Source organism: Vigna unguiculata, chromosome 9 (assembly GCF_004118075.2).
Source record: "Vigna unguiculata cultivar IT97K-499-35 chromosome 9, ASM411807v1, whole genome shotgun sequence".
NCBI classification, from domain to species: domain Eukaryota; kingdom Viridiplantae; phylum Streptophyta; class Magnoliopsida; order Fabales; family Fabaceae; genus Vigna; species Vigna unguiculata.
The window spans coordinates 39063951-39077970 of record NC_040287.1 but is presented as its reverse complement, the minus strand read 5'-3'; the positions used below and the strand labels follow the sequence as shown (position 1 = coordinate 39077970).

The window sequence follows — 14020 nt, the reverse complement described above, 5'->3', positions numbered from 1 at the left end:
GAGATCTGATCATTCTCTGGCAGAAAAGCCTCGTTATATTATCGGTGGAGACATTATGAATATTTTCTCAAATTCAGACCGACCATGACTTCATATAATGCGTTCTCTCAGGGAGCATAAGCGTTCATTTCATTTGGTAAAACAACAACATTTATACAAGTTAATAAACATACAAAGATGGTACAAATTGATTGTTTTTAGTAACAATTCAATCTTAAAAAATGAATAACCAGACAATGCCTTTCAGCAATGCTGCATCTGTCAGACTCAAGTAAGACGAGGTATAATATAACTACAATTTTCAGGACTTAGAAGCCATGCTCCACCACCATTCGAGTGGAAGTTTTGGTACTAGGAAGTAGGAGGTTCTCCCAACCACTTTGCACGAAAGCCTGTTCCTTGACAATCAGAACAGCACATTGATCCCTGAACAATAACAAATTAAGGACAAATTTAAATCCCGAGTAAACCGTTAGGCTAAGATTTTACAGTTGAAGTGAGTATGATACAGGTACCTTTCCAGTGCATATGACACAGCTAGTGTTTCTAGATGGGACTTCGCAAAGCATGTTATCACCAAGAATAAAAAATCCAGTACCCGCACACCATTTACATTCGATATGCCCTTTTGAGTCGCAAGATGAACACACGATTGGCCTCGGTTGCTGTAAGCATCACAAATATACATATCAAGGACCAGCTCAGAAACATCAAACATCAAAACAAATTTTATAAATTTTAAACTTGGTGTGATATGAAAAAAATAATCTTTTCCTACAAAATATCTCGCCCAGTGATACTGATTGCATTGACTATGCAGGAACAGCTTAATAATCCAAGCGTTAAAACTTAATCACAGATTCATGGTGCCCTTTGACAAAAATGTTTCATTTAGCATTGAATTTAATTGGAACAAGCATATGTAAACTAAACTTAAATTAAGATAGGGCAAATATTTATACGCTGCGCGCATCAAAATTAATCTCGCTTACAACCCAGATAATAACCATGGTTAGTCAAAAGTCCCCAAAAACACATTAAGAAGTGAACCTTGGAAGGGTATTTGATCAAGCATAGTCATAAGACTTGATTATCCAACTACGTAATATATAAACACAGCCTTTGAATTCTACTATGCAATTAAAAGAATTCGAACACGTTAAATAAAGTTAAATTAAAAATTTTGAAAAGAGAAGGCAGTTTATGAAAACGAAAAAACCTAAAACGAAATTAAAACGAGGGGACAAAGAGAAAGAGATTGAACCTTGGAAATTAACCAGGCTCGTTCGATGCGCTTGGCGAAATCAGAAGAGGAGGAGTCCACCATAGAAACGTGGATGCGCATGCGAGAAGTTCTGTTGACCGTTACAGCATTCTTAGGAATTGGAATTTGAATTGGCGATTTCGACAAACTCTTGTGAATCACTGCAGAAGCGGTGCTACAATAGACGCACCTACTCATGTTAAAAACTCTTGTCTGCAATAATAAGGAGGAAAAAGAATGGAAGAAGATGAACGAAAGATTGTTGTTGTTATTGTTATAACAAAGAAAACACAGTCCATAATAAACATGGGAAAAGGACACTGGAAATGTCTCATACGCCCGCCATAAGAAAACTCTTGACGAACTCTTCTTTAGCCCAAATTGAAGGGTAGCCCAAAGGACCACACGTTATTGAATCTTCGGCCCAATTGTTCAATATTTTAACTTTCAATAAATCTATAAAACAATTAATATAGGTATAATTCAACATTTTATATTTTATGGATAATTGACGTAAATTCAACATTAATTGGAAGTAAACAAAAATAAAGATTGATTACAAACCATCATATAATTAATCCCTGAATCAATATATAGCTTCATCTTAAAAAAAATTAAAAATAATAATAATGACAGCATTCAATTTCATTAAATATTTATGGCATATATGCATGGCACAGCTCACATCTTCTCATAAGGCAAACCCCATGTTCAATATTTTAACCTTCAATAAAGAACTCTGATATAATTTCTATGTGTTTTTTAATTGAAAAAAAAAAGAAATTAATTTTAATAAATTTAAAATATATATTTTTTTAATTTTAATATATTTATAATGTATGAAAATAAAAAACTATAATGATAAGAATAATGGAGAGAAGGAGAGTAGTAGGTGATAGGTGGGGTATGTGGAATAAGGACAAGTTGTTGGGAAGAATGAAAGGTGAAGCACTGATTTCTTCATATTCTGAACCCTCTCATTTCAATCGCATCTCATCTCATCAACATCAACGCTGCCAAGCCCAATGGACCTCACACCCAACCAGCTCAGCCACTACAACGGCACCGACCCCTCCAAGCCCATTTACGTCGCCGTGAAGGGCCGCGTCTACGATGTCACCACCGGAAAATCCTTCTACGGTCCCGGCGGTGCCTACGCCATGTTCGCCGGCAAGGACGCCAGCAGAGCCCTCGCCAAGATGAGCAAGAACGACGAAGACATCTCCCCCTCCCTCGACGGCCTCTCCGAAAAGGAGATCGGAGTTCTCAACGATTGGGAGAACAAGTTTCAAGCTAAGTACCCCGTCGTTGGTCGCGTTATCAATTGATTTTCTCCTCTTCTTCTTCTTCTTCTTCCCTTTCCATCACCATCTCTTTGTTTCTCTGTTTCTCTAGTTCAACCCTATCCATCACCCTGGTAGTAGTAATAATATTAGTAATAGCAATAAAATTTCTCTGTCCATGCTCTGGATTAGGGATTCAGTTTCTCCTTCTGTTGCTTTCCGAATATGGGTTTGCCTTGTGTTTCCTCCAGTACTACACATCTTCTTGAAATCTCATATCTATCACCAGTGTCATGTATGTACAAAGGGGTGAAAGAGACGAAATAAAACAGAGAGAAATAAATCGAATTTTTCATTGTCTGCTGTTTTCTTTTTTGTATTCAACTATCAATTGTTTCATTAGATTTATCGTAGTTACTGTGAAGGTGGTTTGATTTTTAGGGTTTAGTATTATATTTGCGAGATTTGAGTATTTTTCTTACAACTTTTGATTGATTTGAAAAAAAAAAAGCAAATAACCCGCTTGCGAGAATCTCCTAATTGTTTCAGAACAATTAGAAAGATATGGTTTTGACAGAGGAAAAACAAAATCCACGAAAGACTATTTTGTGCTCCCATTTTGGAATTTGGGTGGAGCGCATGCTCTTCAATTTGGTCAGAATAAGAGAGAAAGAAATTAAGGAATTTGCTCTGCTATATGAGAAATTAACTCATACTGTTCATATCACCAGGGTCAGTGATGAACATGAGTTGCTATAATGTGTAAGAATTTCTGCAGTGTAAGTGTTCATGGCTGACATAATCGTGAAGCACATAAGAATAAGAATAAAATGGAGAAATGTGAACCTACTAGGAGTATGGTTTGTTTTCATCGGCATATTTACTGATATCGAGAAAGTAAAGATAAGAGGAAGTTGAATATTTCAATGTATTGAAAATTGTAACACACAGTTAACAAGACAGGAATATTTCCCCATAGTTTTTTCTTTCATGCAAAAGATTTAGAAAGAAAAAAATTACTTTGACACGAGTTTTTATAATGACTTCCATTATTACAAATTTTTCCTAAATGTTTCCTTGATATATATTTTATATTTTATAGTTTAGACGATATTTTGATCTATCTTTTTATATTTAATTTTAATTATTTTTAGATTATTATATTTTTAAAAAAATTAAAATAAATTATTAAAAATTGATTGAAGTGATAGATAAAAGGTCAATTAAAAAATAAATTAAAATATCACTATTTTATTTATATTATAAAAAAGTGATTAAAATAATAAATTAAATTAATTAGTTTAAATTTGATTATTTATTTTAATATGACTTTACTTTGGAATATTTTTTTATGTTTATTAAATTTTTATAATAATTTTTATTTTAACTTAAAAAGATTAACTTTAATTTGTATTTTTCAAACGTTTTTTTAATTCTAAATTATTTTAAAAATCTATTTTTCGTGATTTTTAACTGCTCTAGGAAATGAAAAAAATAAATAAACAGCCAGTTTTTCTAAATTGTAATAAAACTAATTTTCCAACCCGGGTTTTTTAGATTTAATTTTTTTTATAATAACAATAAATAATGAGTGTTATTTAATAATGTATATGATGAAAATGTGATGTTTTTAAAAATTTGTCATATGATACATATAAATGTAATCATTTAAGAAGCCAGTAAAAAACCTATTAGAAGCCAGTTTTTCTAAATTGTAATAAAAAGCCGATTTTGGTATGTAAAATGTCACAAAACCAAAAAAATAAAGCAATTTTTTTAACCGATTTAATCTACCAGAAAGTATCAAATTTAGCGTTCTTAAATTGTTTATTTATGCTATTTCCCACGTGAAAATTTTTGTTGGTGAGTCTCTCCTTTTCGTTGGAGCATTTTTTTTCCTCTTTCACCCTTTCCAACTACCATAATCAATTCACTTTTTTCTTTATTTCTTTATATCAAACATGAAAAAAATACTTAATCAATGTGTTGAAATCTTTTCATTCTAAATAAATATAAGAGTTAAATATATTTACGGTTTTTAAATTTAAATGTAAATCAAAATTATAATTAAAAGTATATTTTATAAAAGTGAATAGTGAGCAAAATTATATAAGTCAAGATAAAATTATACAAAAATTATATACATCAGTTATCAAATCCAGTATTTAATTTATATTAATATAGATAATGCAAAAACTGAATCAGAAAAAAAAGAAAAATATAAGTAACTATAAAGATCAGTGATATAAAATAACTAAGGAAGATATAAAATAAATAAACAAATAATTAGAGATTCGACTACTATTCATTATTCTTTTTTCTTGGTCTACGTTCTTCCATTTGTAGAGTCTAACTCTTGTTAACTCTACAAATGGAATGTAAAATTTAGGATTATTAACTATTTATATAACAGATAATACTTCTTTTATATATGAAAAGTACTATGACGTATTATTGACTTCATGGATGATGGAATTTTAAGTACAATTTTTATATATATGAATGAGTATTTTTAATAAAAAAATAAATATGTATTAGTTCGGAATATATACTTTAATAAATTTTGAACATCCAGTTATTATTAACTTATCCTGTATTAACAGAAAAAGAAAATTAAAGTATCATCTTTACTAGTTTTGTTGTCATTGTTATTATTGAACTATAATTGTTATATTTCATTCTTCATTACATTATTTGACAATAAGAAAAATAAGAAAATAAAAAATATCGTAAAAGAAAAAGTTTGTTCTACAAAATTTATTTTGAATGTTATTATATATATTTTTAGAAAAATACTTCTAGAATTTTAATTTTAATTTTTTTTTTCATATACGTTCTAGAAAACTTACCCTAAAAATTTTATACTCTTTCCAAAAGTATAATTCATTTGTTTTGAAAATGATATTTCACAAATCATTTTTAATTTTAGTTTAAAAATTTTGTTTTCAAAATTCTATTTCATAAATCATATTCTGCAAAGTTTATTCTAAACTATTTTCATATTAGATGATACAAATATTATTTTTAGGACGGTGGAATGGTTATTTTAAAATGATGGAACTAAAATTAAAAGTTACGGGAGTACAGGAAGAAAAGGGCTTGTGGTGAATTCAGTTCGATGTCCAGGCCCAAGCTCAAGCCCATATCTATAAATGCAGCTATAGCCAAACATTCGGCGAATGCTGCGCGGGGTTGCATCCCTTATTCTGGATTAGGGTTAAGATTTCAATATTGCACAAACTTGGACTCCACCCCCTCTCACTTGACTCAGCGTACAAGCCCCAAACTTTTTCCACCCCTTTTGTGTTCAAACTCGAAAGTCGTGATTTTGTTGCTTCCAAATGCATGTTATGTACGAGGGCACTGTTGTTGCCGAAAAATACACACAACTTTGGTGTTTGGTAAGCAACAAACAATGAGTGGCCAAAGCCAAAGTTGTGTAAGCAATGGAACCGAACGATCAAGGATGCATTGGACTCCATTGATGGAACGCTACTTCATTGATCTCATGTTGGAGCATTTGCAGAGAGGGAACAGGGTTGGCCACACGTTCAACAAACAAGCTTGGACAGACATGCTCACCTCGTTCAATGCCAACTTTGGTTCACAGTTCGACAAAGATGTCTTGAAAGCTCGGTATACCAATTTGTGGAAGCAGTTCAATGATGTCAAGAGTCTTCTTTCTCAATTCGGTTTTTCATGGGATGCTGCCCGGCAAATGGTCGTGGCTGCTGATGATTCTGTTTGGGATGTTTATTTGAAATCTCACCCTGATACTCGATGCTACAGAACAAAACCAGTGTTGAACTTCGATGATTTGTGTGTTATATATGGGAACGCTCTTGCTGATGGAAGATATAGTTTATCTAGCCATGATGTATGCCCGGATGATAAATTGCAAGAACTGCATTTGGGTGAGTATTGCTTCCACCCTATGCATAGAACAGAGATTGAGTAAAGTCAACGTAATGTCAACAGATAAAAAATCATGTTATGTATAATTTTTAAAGTAGTTATTGCAAAAGTAACGAAACTTAAACAAACAAAAGAATTTTTTTTGTTGGTTGATACCATAAAAAACCCTTAAGCTCTCACTACTTGTACTATTTTCTTTTGTTAACTACATTTTTTTTTCCGGTGATAAGTGCAACATGTGCAAGGAAATCAGTTAATTGTTCTGTAGTAATGGGAGCTGATGACAATTATGTATTCTGTGCTTGTAGTTGATGGAACAGGAACCGTTACTGTACCAAGTTCTGAGCGTACCAGGACGGATTGGACTGCTTCTATGGACCAGTTTTTTATAGAGCTTATGGTTGATCAGTTGGGTAGGGGCAATCAAGTGGACAATGGATTCAATAAAAAAGCTTGGACAGATATGCTAGCCATTTTCAATGCTAAGTTTGGATGTCAACATGGTAGAAGGGTTTTAAAGAACCGGTTCAAGAAACTATTGAAGTACTACCGTGATATAACCGATTTTATAAAACAAGGCTTTTTGTGGAATGAACAACAACAAATGCTTTTGGCTGATGATCATTTCTGGGATGCTTATGTCAAGGTATGTGGTCAAGAAGAGTGAGTATATGATATACGTGATTCTTGGCACTGATTTACTTAAAACTCTTGTAGGCACATCCTCATGCACGAATATATAGATCGAAAACTTTGCCAAACTATCGTGATTTAGAATTAATATTCAGAAACGTGTCTGAAAATGAGATCAATAATTTGCAACCGGAGAAAAATCACGAAGATGTCATATCAGAAGAAACAAAGGCCGGTGTGTATCAATGAAAAGCTTTCATCATCCTGTTCAATTTATTACGTTATTGTCTTGCATTTTCTAAAACAAAATTAACAATGTGCTCCATATCGGTCATGCAAAAACTAATGAAGAATTGTCCAATACATTATTCAAGTACGGAGGTGCAACTGAACATAAAAATATTGAAGAAATGAATTTGTTTGGAACTTGTGGGTTTTTAAATTTCAACTCCGAAAGGGAATTTCAGGCCCCCTGTTGCAATTGTAGCATTGTCAATTTGTCACTTTAGATGTATTAACTACATGGAAATACCAAAGACATGTTTGGTCTATAGATGTTTTATATTTTTATCTTCTCAGAAACTTATATTTATGAATCTAATTGAGATGCGAGAATGTTTGATCAAGCTACACATCTAGCATGGGTAGATTGTATTAGGGATCCTTTTGCTTCTTTTGTCTTTTATTGAATGTGCTATAATTCATATTGTAGGGCTTAAGATCTCTGGGGAGCTTAGTAGTTACCTCTGTGATCGTGTCCCTGAAGGTGAAGCAAAAGGAAGTCGCAACCCAAGTGGCACCGACCGAACTAGAACATATTGGACACCCCCAATGGACCGATGTCTCATTAACTTGTTATTGGACCAAGTCAAACATGGAAATAGAGTTGGGCAGACATTCATTTCCCAGGCTTGGAATGACATGATTACATCTTTCAATGAACAATTCAATTCTCAATATGACAAAGATGTTCTGAAGAATCGTTACAAACATTTGAGGAAACAGTTCAATGATGTAGACCATCTTCTTCAGCATGATGGGTTTTCATGGGATGATACAAGAGAAATGATTGATGCAGAGGATCATGTTTGGGATTCTTATACTAAGGTGACTGACCTATTTTTCCACTCTGATCAGGTGTCTTGCGACTTATTTTTCTACTAACAAGTTAACATAAAACTTATGCAGGCACACCCTGAAGCTCGATCACTTAGAGTTAAAACCTTGCTCGACTATGGGAAATTGTGTATAATATTTGGAGCGAAAGGATCTGATACAAGATATCTCCATTTAGCACATAATGCACATCTCACTAGAGAATTACCGACATTGATAGCAGGTTTTTTTTTCACATTACTTGCTACAGTAAGGCATTATCTTGGACAACACGGGCTGGTAGATTGTTGAGTGTGGCATGAATGTATTTATTATTACCCTTTACATCCCCACTACCTGTTAGTTTGTGCTTCCAGTGGTTTAAAATTTTCTTTTTCTACTGAATATTTTTTTTAGTTTGAAGCAAATTCTAAAGCAAACCTCTTATATCCGACCAAAATTTTGCACGAATTCAATATCACATAGCTCAAGGGCAAGTGGCAACCATGCATTCCTTCCTTCGCTCTTTTCTTTTGTTCCTGGCCAATGGGATGTTCAAAAGTCTACACCAAATTGATTTAACCAGTTAAACTTAGGTAGTTGTATTTGTTTTTTCCTGTGAAGATGGAAAGGAAAATCATGTTCTTTTATTTTCTTTTCTTCAGATGCTCCAAATATAAAAGAGAATCCCATGTCTTGTTGTATCCTATTGTAACACATCTACCACAAAACACTCTATTACTCTTTGATAGGAAGTTGGGCAATGGTTGACATTAAATATCTCTCATATATCACATTGTCATCACTATACTTGTGAAATGTTCAATAGGGTAAAATGCATTGCCTTTTTTTGGGAATCAAGTGTTTTCCATATAAATTTAAATGGTGTTTCATATTCTTATCGATATTTCTCATTTAAAGGTGAACAGAAGAATGGCCTTTTTTCAAATGTTTATGATGCTGGTTCTACAATAGAGTGGACAGAATCAATGGAACGCTGTTTTGTTGACTTTATGGTTGAGCAAGTAAATAATGGAAATCGGATTGAAAATCTATTCAATGAGGAAGCTTGGATGCATGTGGCCCAAACATTCAACACTAGATGGGGACTACAATCTGATAAGAAGGTTCTAATGGAACAATATTTATGCTTGATGAAGAAACATGATGACATCTGCAACATTCTCAGTCACAGTGAGTTTGCATGGAATGAAACCCTACAAACAATAATTGCTAAGGATGATGTATGGGATGCATATATTAAGGTTTGGTCCTCCCCTTTGACAGCATTCTTTGTTTGGTATCATCTAGCGTTTTAAATAGCAGCTCTATGTGTTAGTTCCAAAATAACCCCGTGAACAAAAACATTGGGTCTTTTTGGGGACTACTTTTAAGTTTTCAATTTTAAAAAATGAAATCTATCTTTGGTGGAAAATTTATAAAGAAGTCTTCAATTTAGAAGATCATGATTGATAATTGGTGATTCCTGTTTGGTGAACTTATATTTGATTTTTGTGGATATTTACTTGAATGTTTGATTGAACACACCGATGACTTTTTCTTGTTCATTATGAATGTCATTAATTTTTGAGTATATATATGTACATAGTGTGCATAAACCATAAAGGTATTCAAAATAACCATGACCATAACTTGTTGCTGAATGATGTTTGCAGGATCACCCAGATGCCATCTCATATAAAAACAAGTGTTTGTATAATTTCCATGATTTATGCAAGATTTTCGGAAACAAAGTAATGGAAATATCAGATGTCAAAGTGAGTGATCTGGGGCAGCTTCACTTGATGGAAGAAGATGATTTTACCATTGACATGCGTATGGATGAAACATCTGAAAATTTGGTTAATATCATCAATGTTGACATATCAGAGCAAGATCTGGGCAGGGGAAGGGAAAATGATGCTGAGGAATCATATGGGAATTTGGTGGTGAGTGGCAGCAATGAAATTGACATTGTTGCCGTTGAAACAAATGGAAATTTAGATGTGACTAGTAACAACGAAATATCGAACCAAGACAGAGAAAAACCAATGACACACCATGTGAGGAAAAGACCTGGTACGATGATGTCTAGAGACTCAACACTTCCCAAAACGAAGCTGCGAATGAAAGAAGCTTTGTCTGAGATGGCTAGTGCTGTGAAGGCACTGATGAATAAGAGAGAGAACACCAATTCACCATTTGAAGATGCTTTGAGTGTTCTTCAGGCTATGCCAGACATAGATGAAGAGTTAGTAATGGATGCTTCTGATTTGTTGGAAGATGAGACGAAAGCAAAGATCTTTTTAGCTTTGGATATCTCCTTGAGAAAGAAGTGGTTGCTTAGAAAGCTTCGACAGTAAAAACCACATTACTCAACTGTACATACCTTACATTTGGTTCTTTTCTTTAGTTTTATGGTTCTTACGCATAACTATTTCTCTTTTAACATTAGTTAAGATCTCATCTATAATAAGCATTTAATCTCAAGATAGTAGGAATTTTACAACCTGCACCCTTCCTTCTTCATATTGATATATGACTAAAAGATTAAAATATGTAAATATAAAAAAGAAAAAAAATAATAGCTAGATACGTTAAATAGTTTAAAAAAATAAAACTATAAATGTTTATATTTTTTTCGTGTTATTTTCATATTTATAATAAAAACTGGTTTTCATATACATTATAATTCTATTTTAAACATCTCACTGTGTTATAAAACTCTGCAAGTAAAAAAAAAAAAAATCATGTATTTTCCAGTATAATGTATGCTTCCTCTTTGGTTATATCTCGAACCAGATATGCCAAAGAAAATCTCGAGTAGCATCAAGAAGTGGCACATTCCACTCTTTCACTTCTCTGTATTATTGAAAAAAGATAATTAATGAAACCACGAGAGAAATCAAAGAATGCTGCAACACAGTCTGAGAAAATTGACAAAAAAAATAAAATATTTATAGAATAAAATGTTGTACACGTAGTTGTATGTATGTCAGATAAAAAAAAATCATACTATACGATACGCCAAATATTATGTGATACGTATTTTATACGATGACGTGGACTTAAGAGAAAGGAGAACATGTTGAGCAACCAACACACCCAGATTTGAGCATTAACTCAGAGATTTTCATAAGATTCTCCCAATTAATTAAATTTATTTCTTCCGTACCTCATATTTGATTCAATGTATAAATAATTGTTTGATTTTTCGGACCAGTCTCACTGACACGTGTCACACACAAATGTGAGTTGCAAGTTGTGAATATTTTTAACCTTTTTTATTATTATATTATTACTATAAGAAAAGAATATCCTGCTTCAAATTACCAGGTAGATCTTATACCTTTTCACACAATTCTTTATCTTCAAAATCCTCGCATTACTATTTATAGAAGTAAATCAATGATTCATCACTTTTAAATAATTTATTTATTATTAATTCAACTGTGTTTTGTTTCCTTTTGAGCCAGAAAAAAAGGGCTTCTGCACGTTTGTTAAGGTAAATTGTTTATTTATTTATTATTGTCTTTCATTTGCCTCAACTTGCCCATACAATCAAAAATGTTAATGGAAAAGATGAAGATTCCCGATAAAGTCATGGTACGGATTAATTTATAGTTATTAAACTTTGTTACTTAATTGTATTTTTAATATTTTTAATCTTACATTTTAAAATTAAGAAAGTTTGTTATTTATTCAGTGAATACTAAAATTTTGATCCAATTCATAAGGATATATGGATAATATATATCGTTAGATTAATTCAAACCGTAAAGAAAAAATAACAACTGTATGTTCAAAACCAGTTAAAATTATATAATTATAAATTGGAGTGGATTAATGTACTCAGTTATTTGTATTTAATCACATTTCATTTTTAGTTAGTTTAATCACATTTTTTTATTTTCTAGATTTTGAAAATTAATAAATTAGGCTCGTCACCAAAAATACTCAAAAAAGTTAATCTTCTTTTATAGATGTTATAGGACTTTGATGTAAGAAAAACATGTTTTTTCGCTCCCATTGTAACATTTTATCTAATATTTATATTGCTAATCATTCATTATAGTGTTATATATATATATATATATATATATATATATATATATATATATATATATATATATATATATATATATATATATATATATACTAATTTATCACATCGTATTCGTAACAGTATAATTATTTCGTTTTTCGGGAAATCTAAAACTATACATATGCACGTAACATTAAACATATAAAATCACATTTTACTGTTTATTCTCAGTGTAATAGGATAAATTTACGATGATCTATCGTATACAATTTTTTTTCATATCGCAAACTATGTGATAAAAACCTTTATCGACTCTCGTCACCCAATATTTCTTATTTGAGTCCAATATTTTTAGAAATCTCAAATTCAATACATTACACATTCTCTCAATATAGTATTTTTTTATTAAAAACAACCATGTTCAAATCACATCTCAACAAACGATACATTTTCATATGGATTTAAAACATCACATAACATTATACAAGTGCTTCTCATCTAAATGAAATTTCATCATATATCATCAAGTATATTCATACATACACTTTTATCATTTACCACAACTTTAAGTATTTTAGAAATTCAAGACATTAATTATGCTCACTCAGAATATTTATTATCATTTCGTGAGCTCATAAGCTCACTAAACATGACAACCTTGTAGGCTTTTATAACTAAAGTTTGTTCAAGGAAACCTGACTACTTAACAATCAATCTCTTGTGAGTTATTTGGTTTTGATAAAATTAATTTTGCTTAACAAAAAGATTGTCTCACCCAACAATCAGGTACTAGAGCCCTCACCAAATTGATCCACTCAACAATATTTGACCCTCCAATGACCAAACCACAATGAGTTATCAAGTTTTTTGATAAAAATGCATTTTGCTCAATAAATGATTTACTCACACAACAACTCAAACAATTTGAATCTTATTAAAAAGACTCGACCACCAGGTAAAATGATCTTAACTATTTGAGCTCTAAAAACACGAGATCTCACTCAACAAATTTAGAAAATATATCATCCTCTTCATACCGACTTCCTATAATATTTTTATCTCCTTCTTATACTAGAATAAGTATATTTTGTTTTGTACAAATCAATCAAGTTCAACTAAATTGCATACTCAAATTACTACTTATAATACACAATATTATCTGGAGTCTCATGTAAACAAATCACTCAATTATTCAACCATCACTGATCATAGAAAAATCTAAACAATCTAAATAATATTATCTTGACATTTTAATAATATTAAAATATTCAAACATTTATCAAAATATTGCATTTACTTTTAATGATCTTCGATGTCCTTACACTAATATTATTTTTGCTGAAACAAAATTAATGTTTTCATACTATTTTGATTTCTAAACTTTAAAAAATAATATATATATATATATATATATATATATATATTTGGTTTATTTTATCGTGTTTTTATTTAAATTCTATATTTAGAATCTCGAAGAAGAAACTCCTCTAAATATATGAAAGAAAGGTAAGAATATAAATTCTGTATTTAACATAGAAGAATAAAAAGATATTTTTGAAACAAAATTAAAAAGGTCAGAAAGTTTTGTTGTTTTCTTTTATGTAAAAAAACAGCAAGATTTAAGTTTGACTGAAAATTATACTAAGCTCAAATATGAAGAACCAAAGCAAAAGTTAAAGTAAAATAATGTTAAAATTGGGTTAAATGAATTCAAAATTGCAAAGATATAAAATAAAAACGAAAAAGCTCACACGACCGGATAGTAATGTTTTTCCTTTAATAAAC

At 31.2% G+C, this 14020-nt stretch overlaps 3 protein-coding genes across 3 annotated transcripts; 2 read left to right on the top strand and 1 right to left on the bottom strand.

The window, feature by feature from the left end:
* Positions 1-62: 62 nt before the first annotated feature.
* LOC114196088 (chaperone protein DnaJ) lies at positions 63-1591 on the bottom strand. The gene is made up of 3 exons (XM_028086611.1): positions 1265-1591; positions 516-665; positions 63-426 (listed from the first exon to the last, which is right to left on the bottom strand). The coding sequence occupies exons 1-3, from the start codon at positions 1460-1462 to the stop codon at positions 352-354; spliced, it is 423 nt and encodes a 140-aa protein (XP_027942412.1). The 5' UTR covers positions 1463-1591; the 3' UTR covers positions 63-351.
* A 582-nt stretch (positions 1592-2173) lies between these two features.
* LOC114196292 (probable steroid-binding protein 3) lies at positions 2174-2923 on the top strand. Its single transcript, XM_028086890.1, has one exon. The coding sequence runs from the start codon at positions 2290-2292 to the stop codon at positions 2590-2592; it is 303 nt and encodes a 100-aa protein (XP_027942691.1). The 5' UTR covers positions 2174-2289; the 3' UTR covers positions 2593-2923.
* A 2798-nt stretch (positions 2924-5721) lies between these two features.
* Positions 5722-10680, top strand: LOC114196091. Its single transcript, XM_028086614.1, has 7 exons — positions 5722-6461; positions 6771-7108; positions 7180-7330; positions 7808-8202; positions 8284-8434; positions 9112-9455; positions 9867-10680. The coding sequence occupies exons 1-7, from the start codon at positions 5963-5965 to the stop codon at positions 10551-10553; spliced, it is 2565 nt and encodes an 854-aa protein (XP_027942415.1). The 5' UTR covers positions 5722-5962; the 3' UTR covers positions 10554-10680.
* The last annotated feature ends 3340 nt before the right edge of the window (positions 10681-14020 follow it).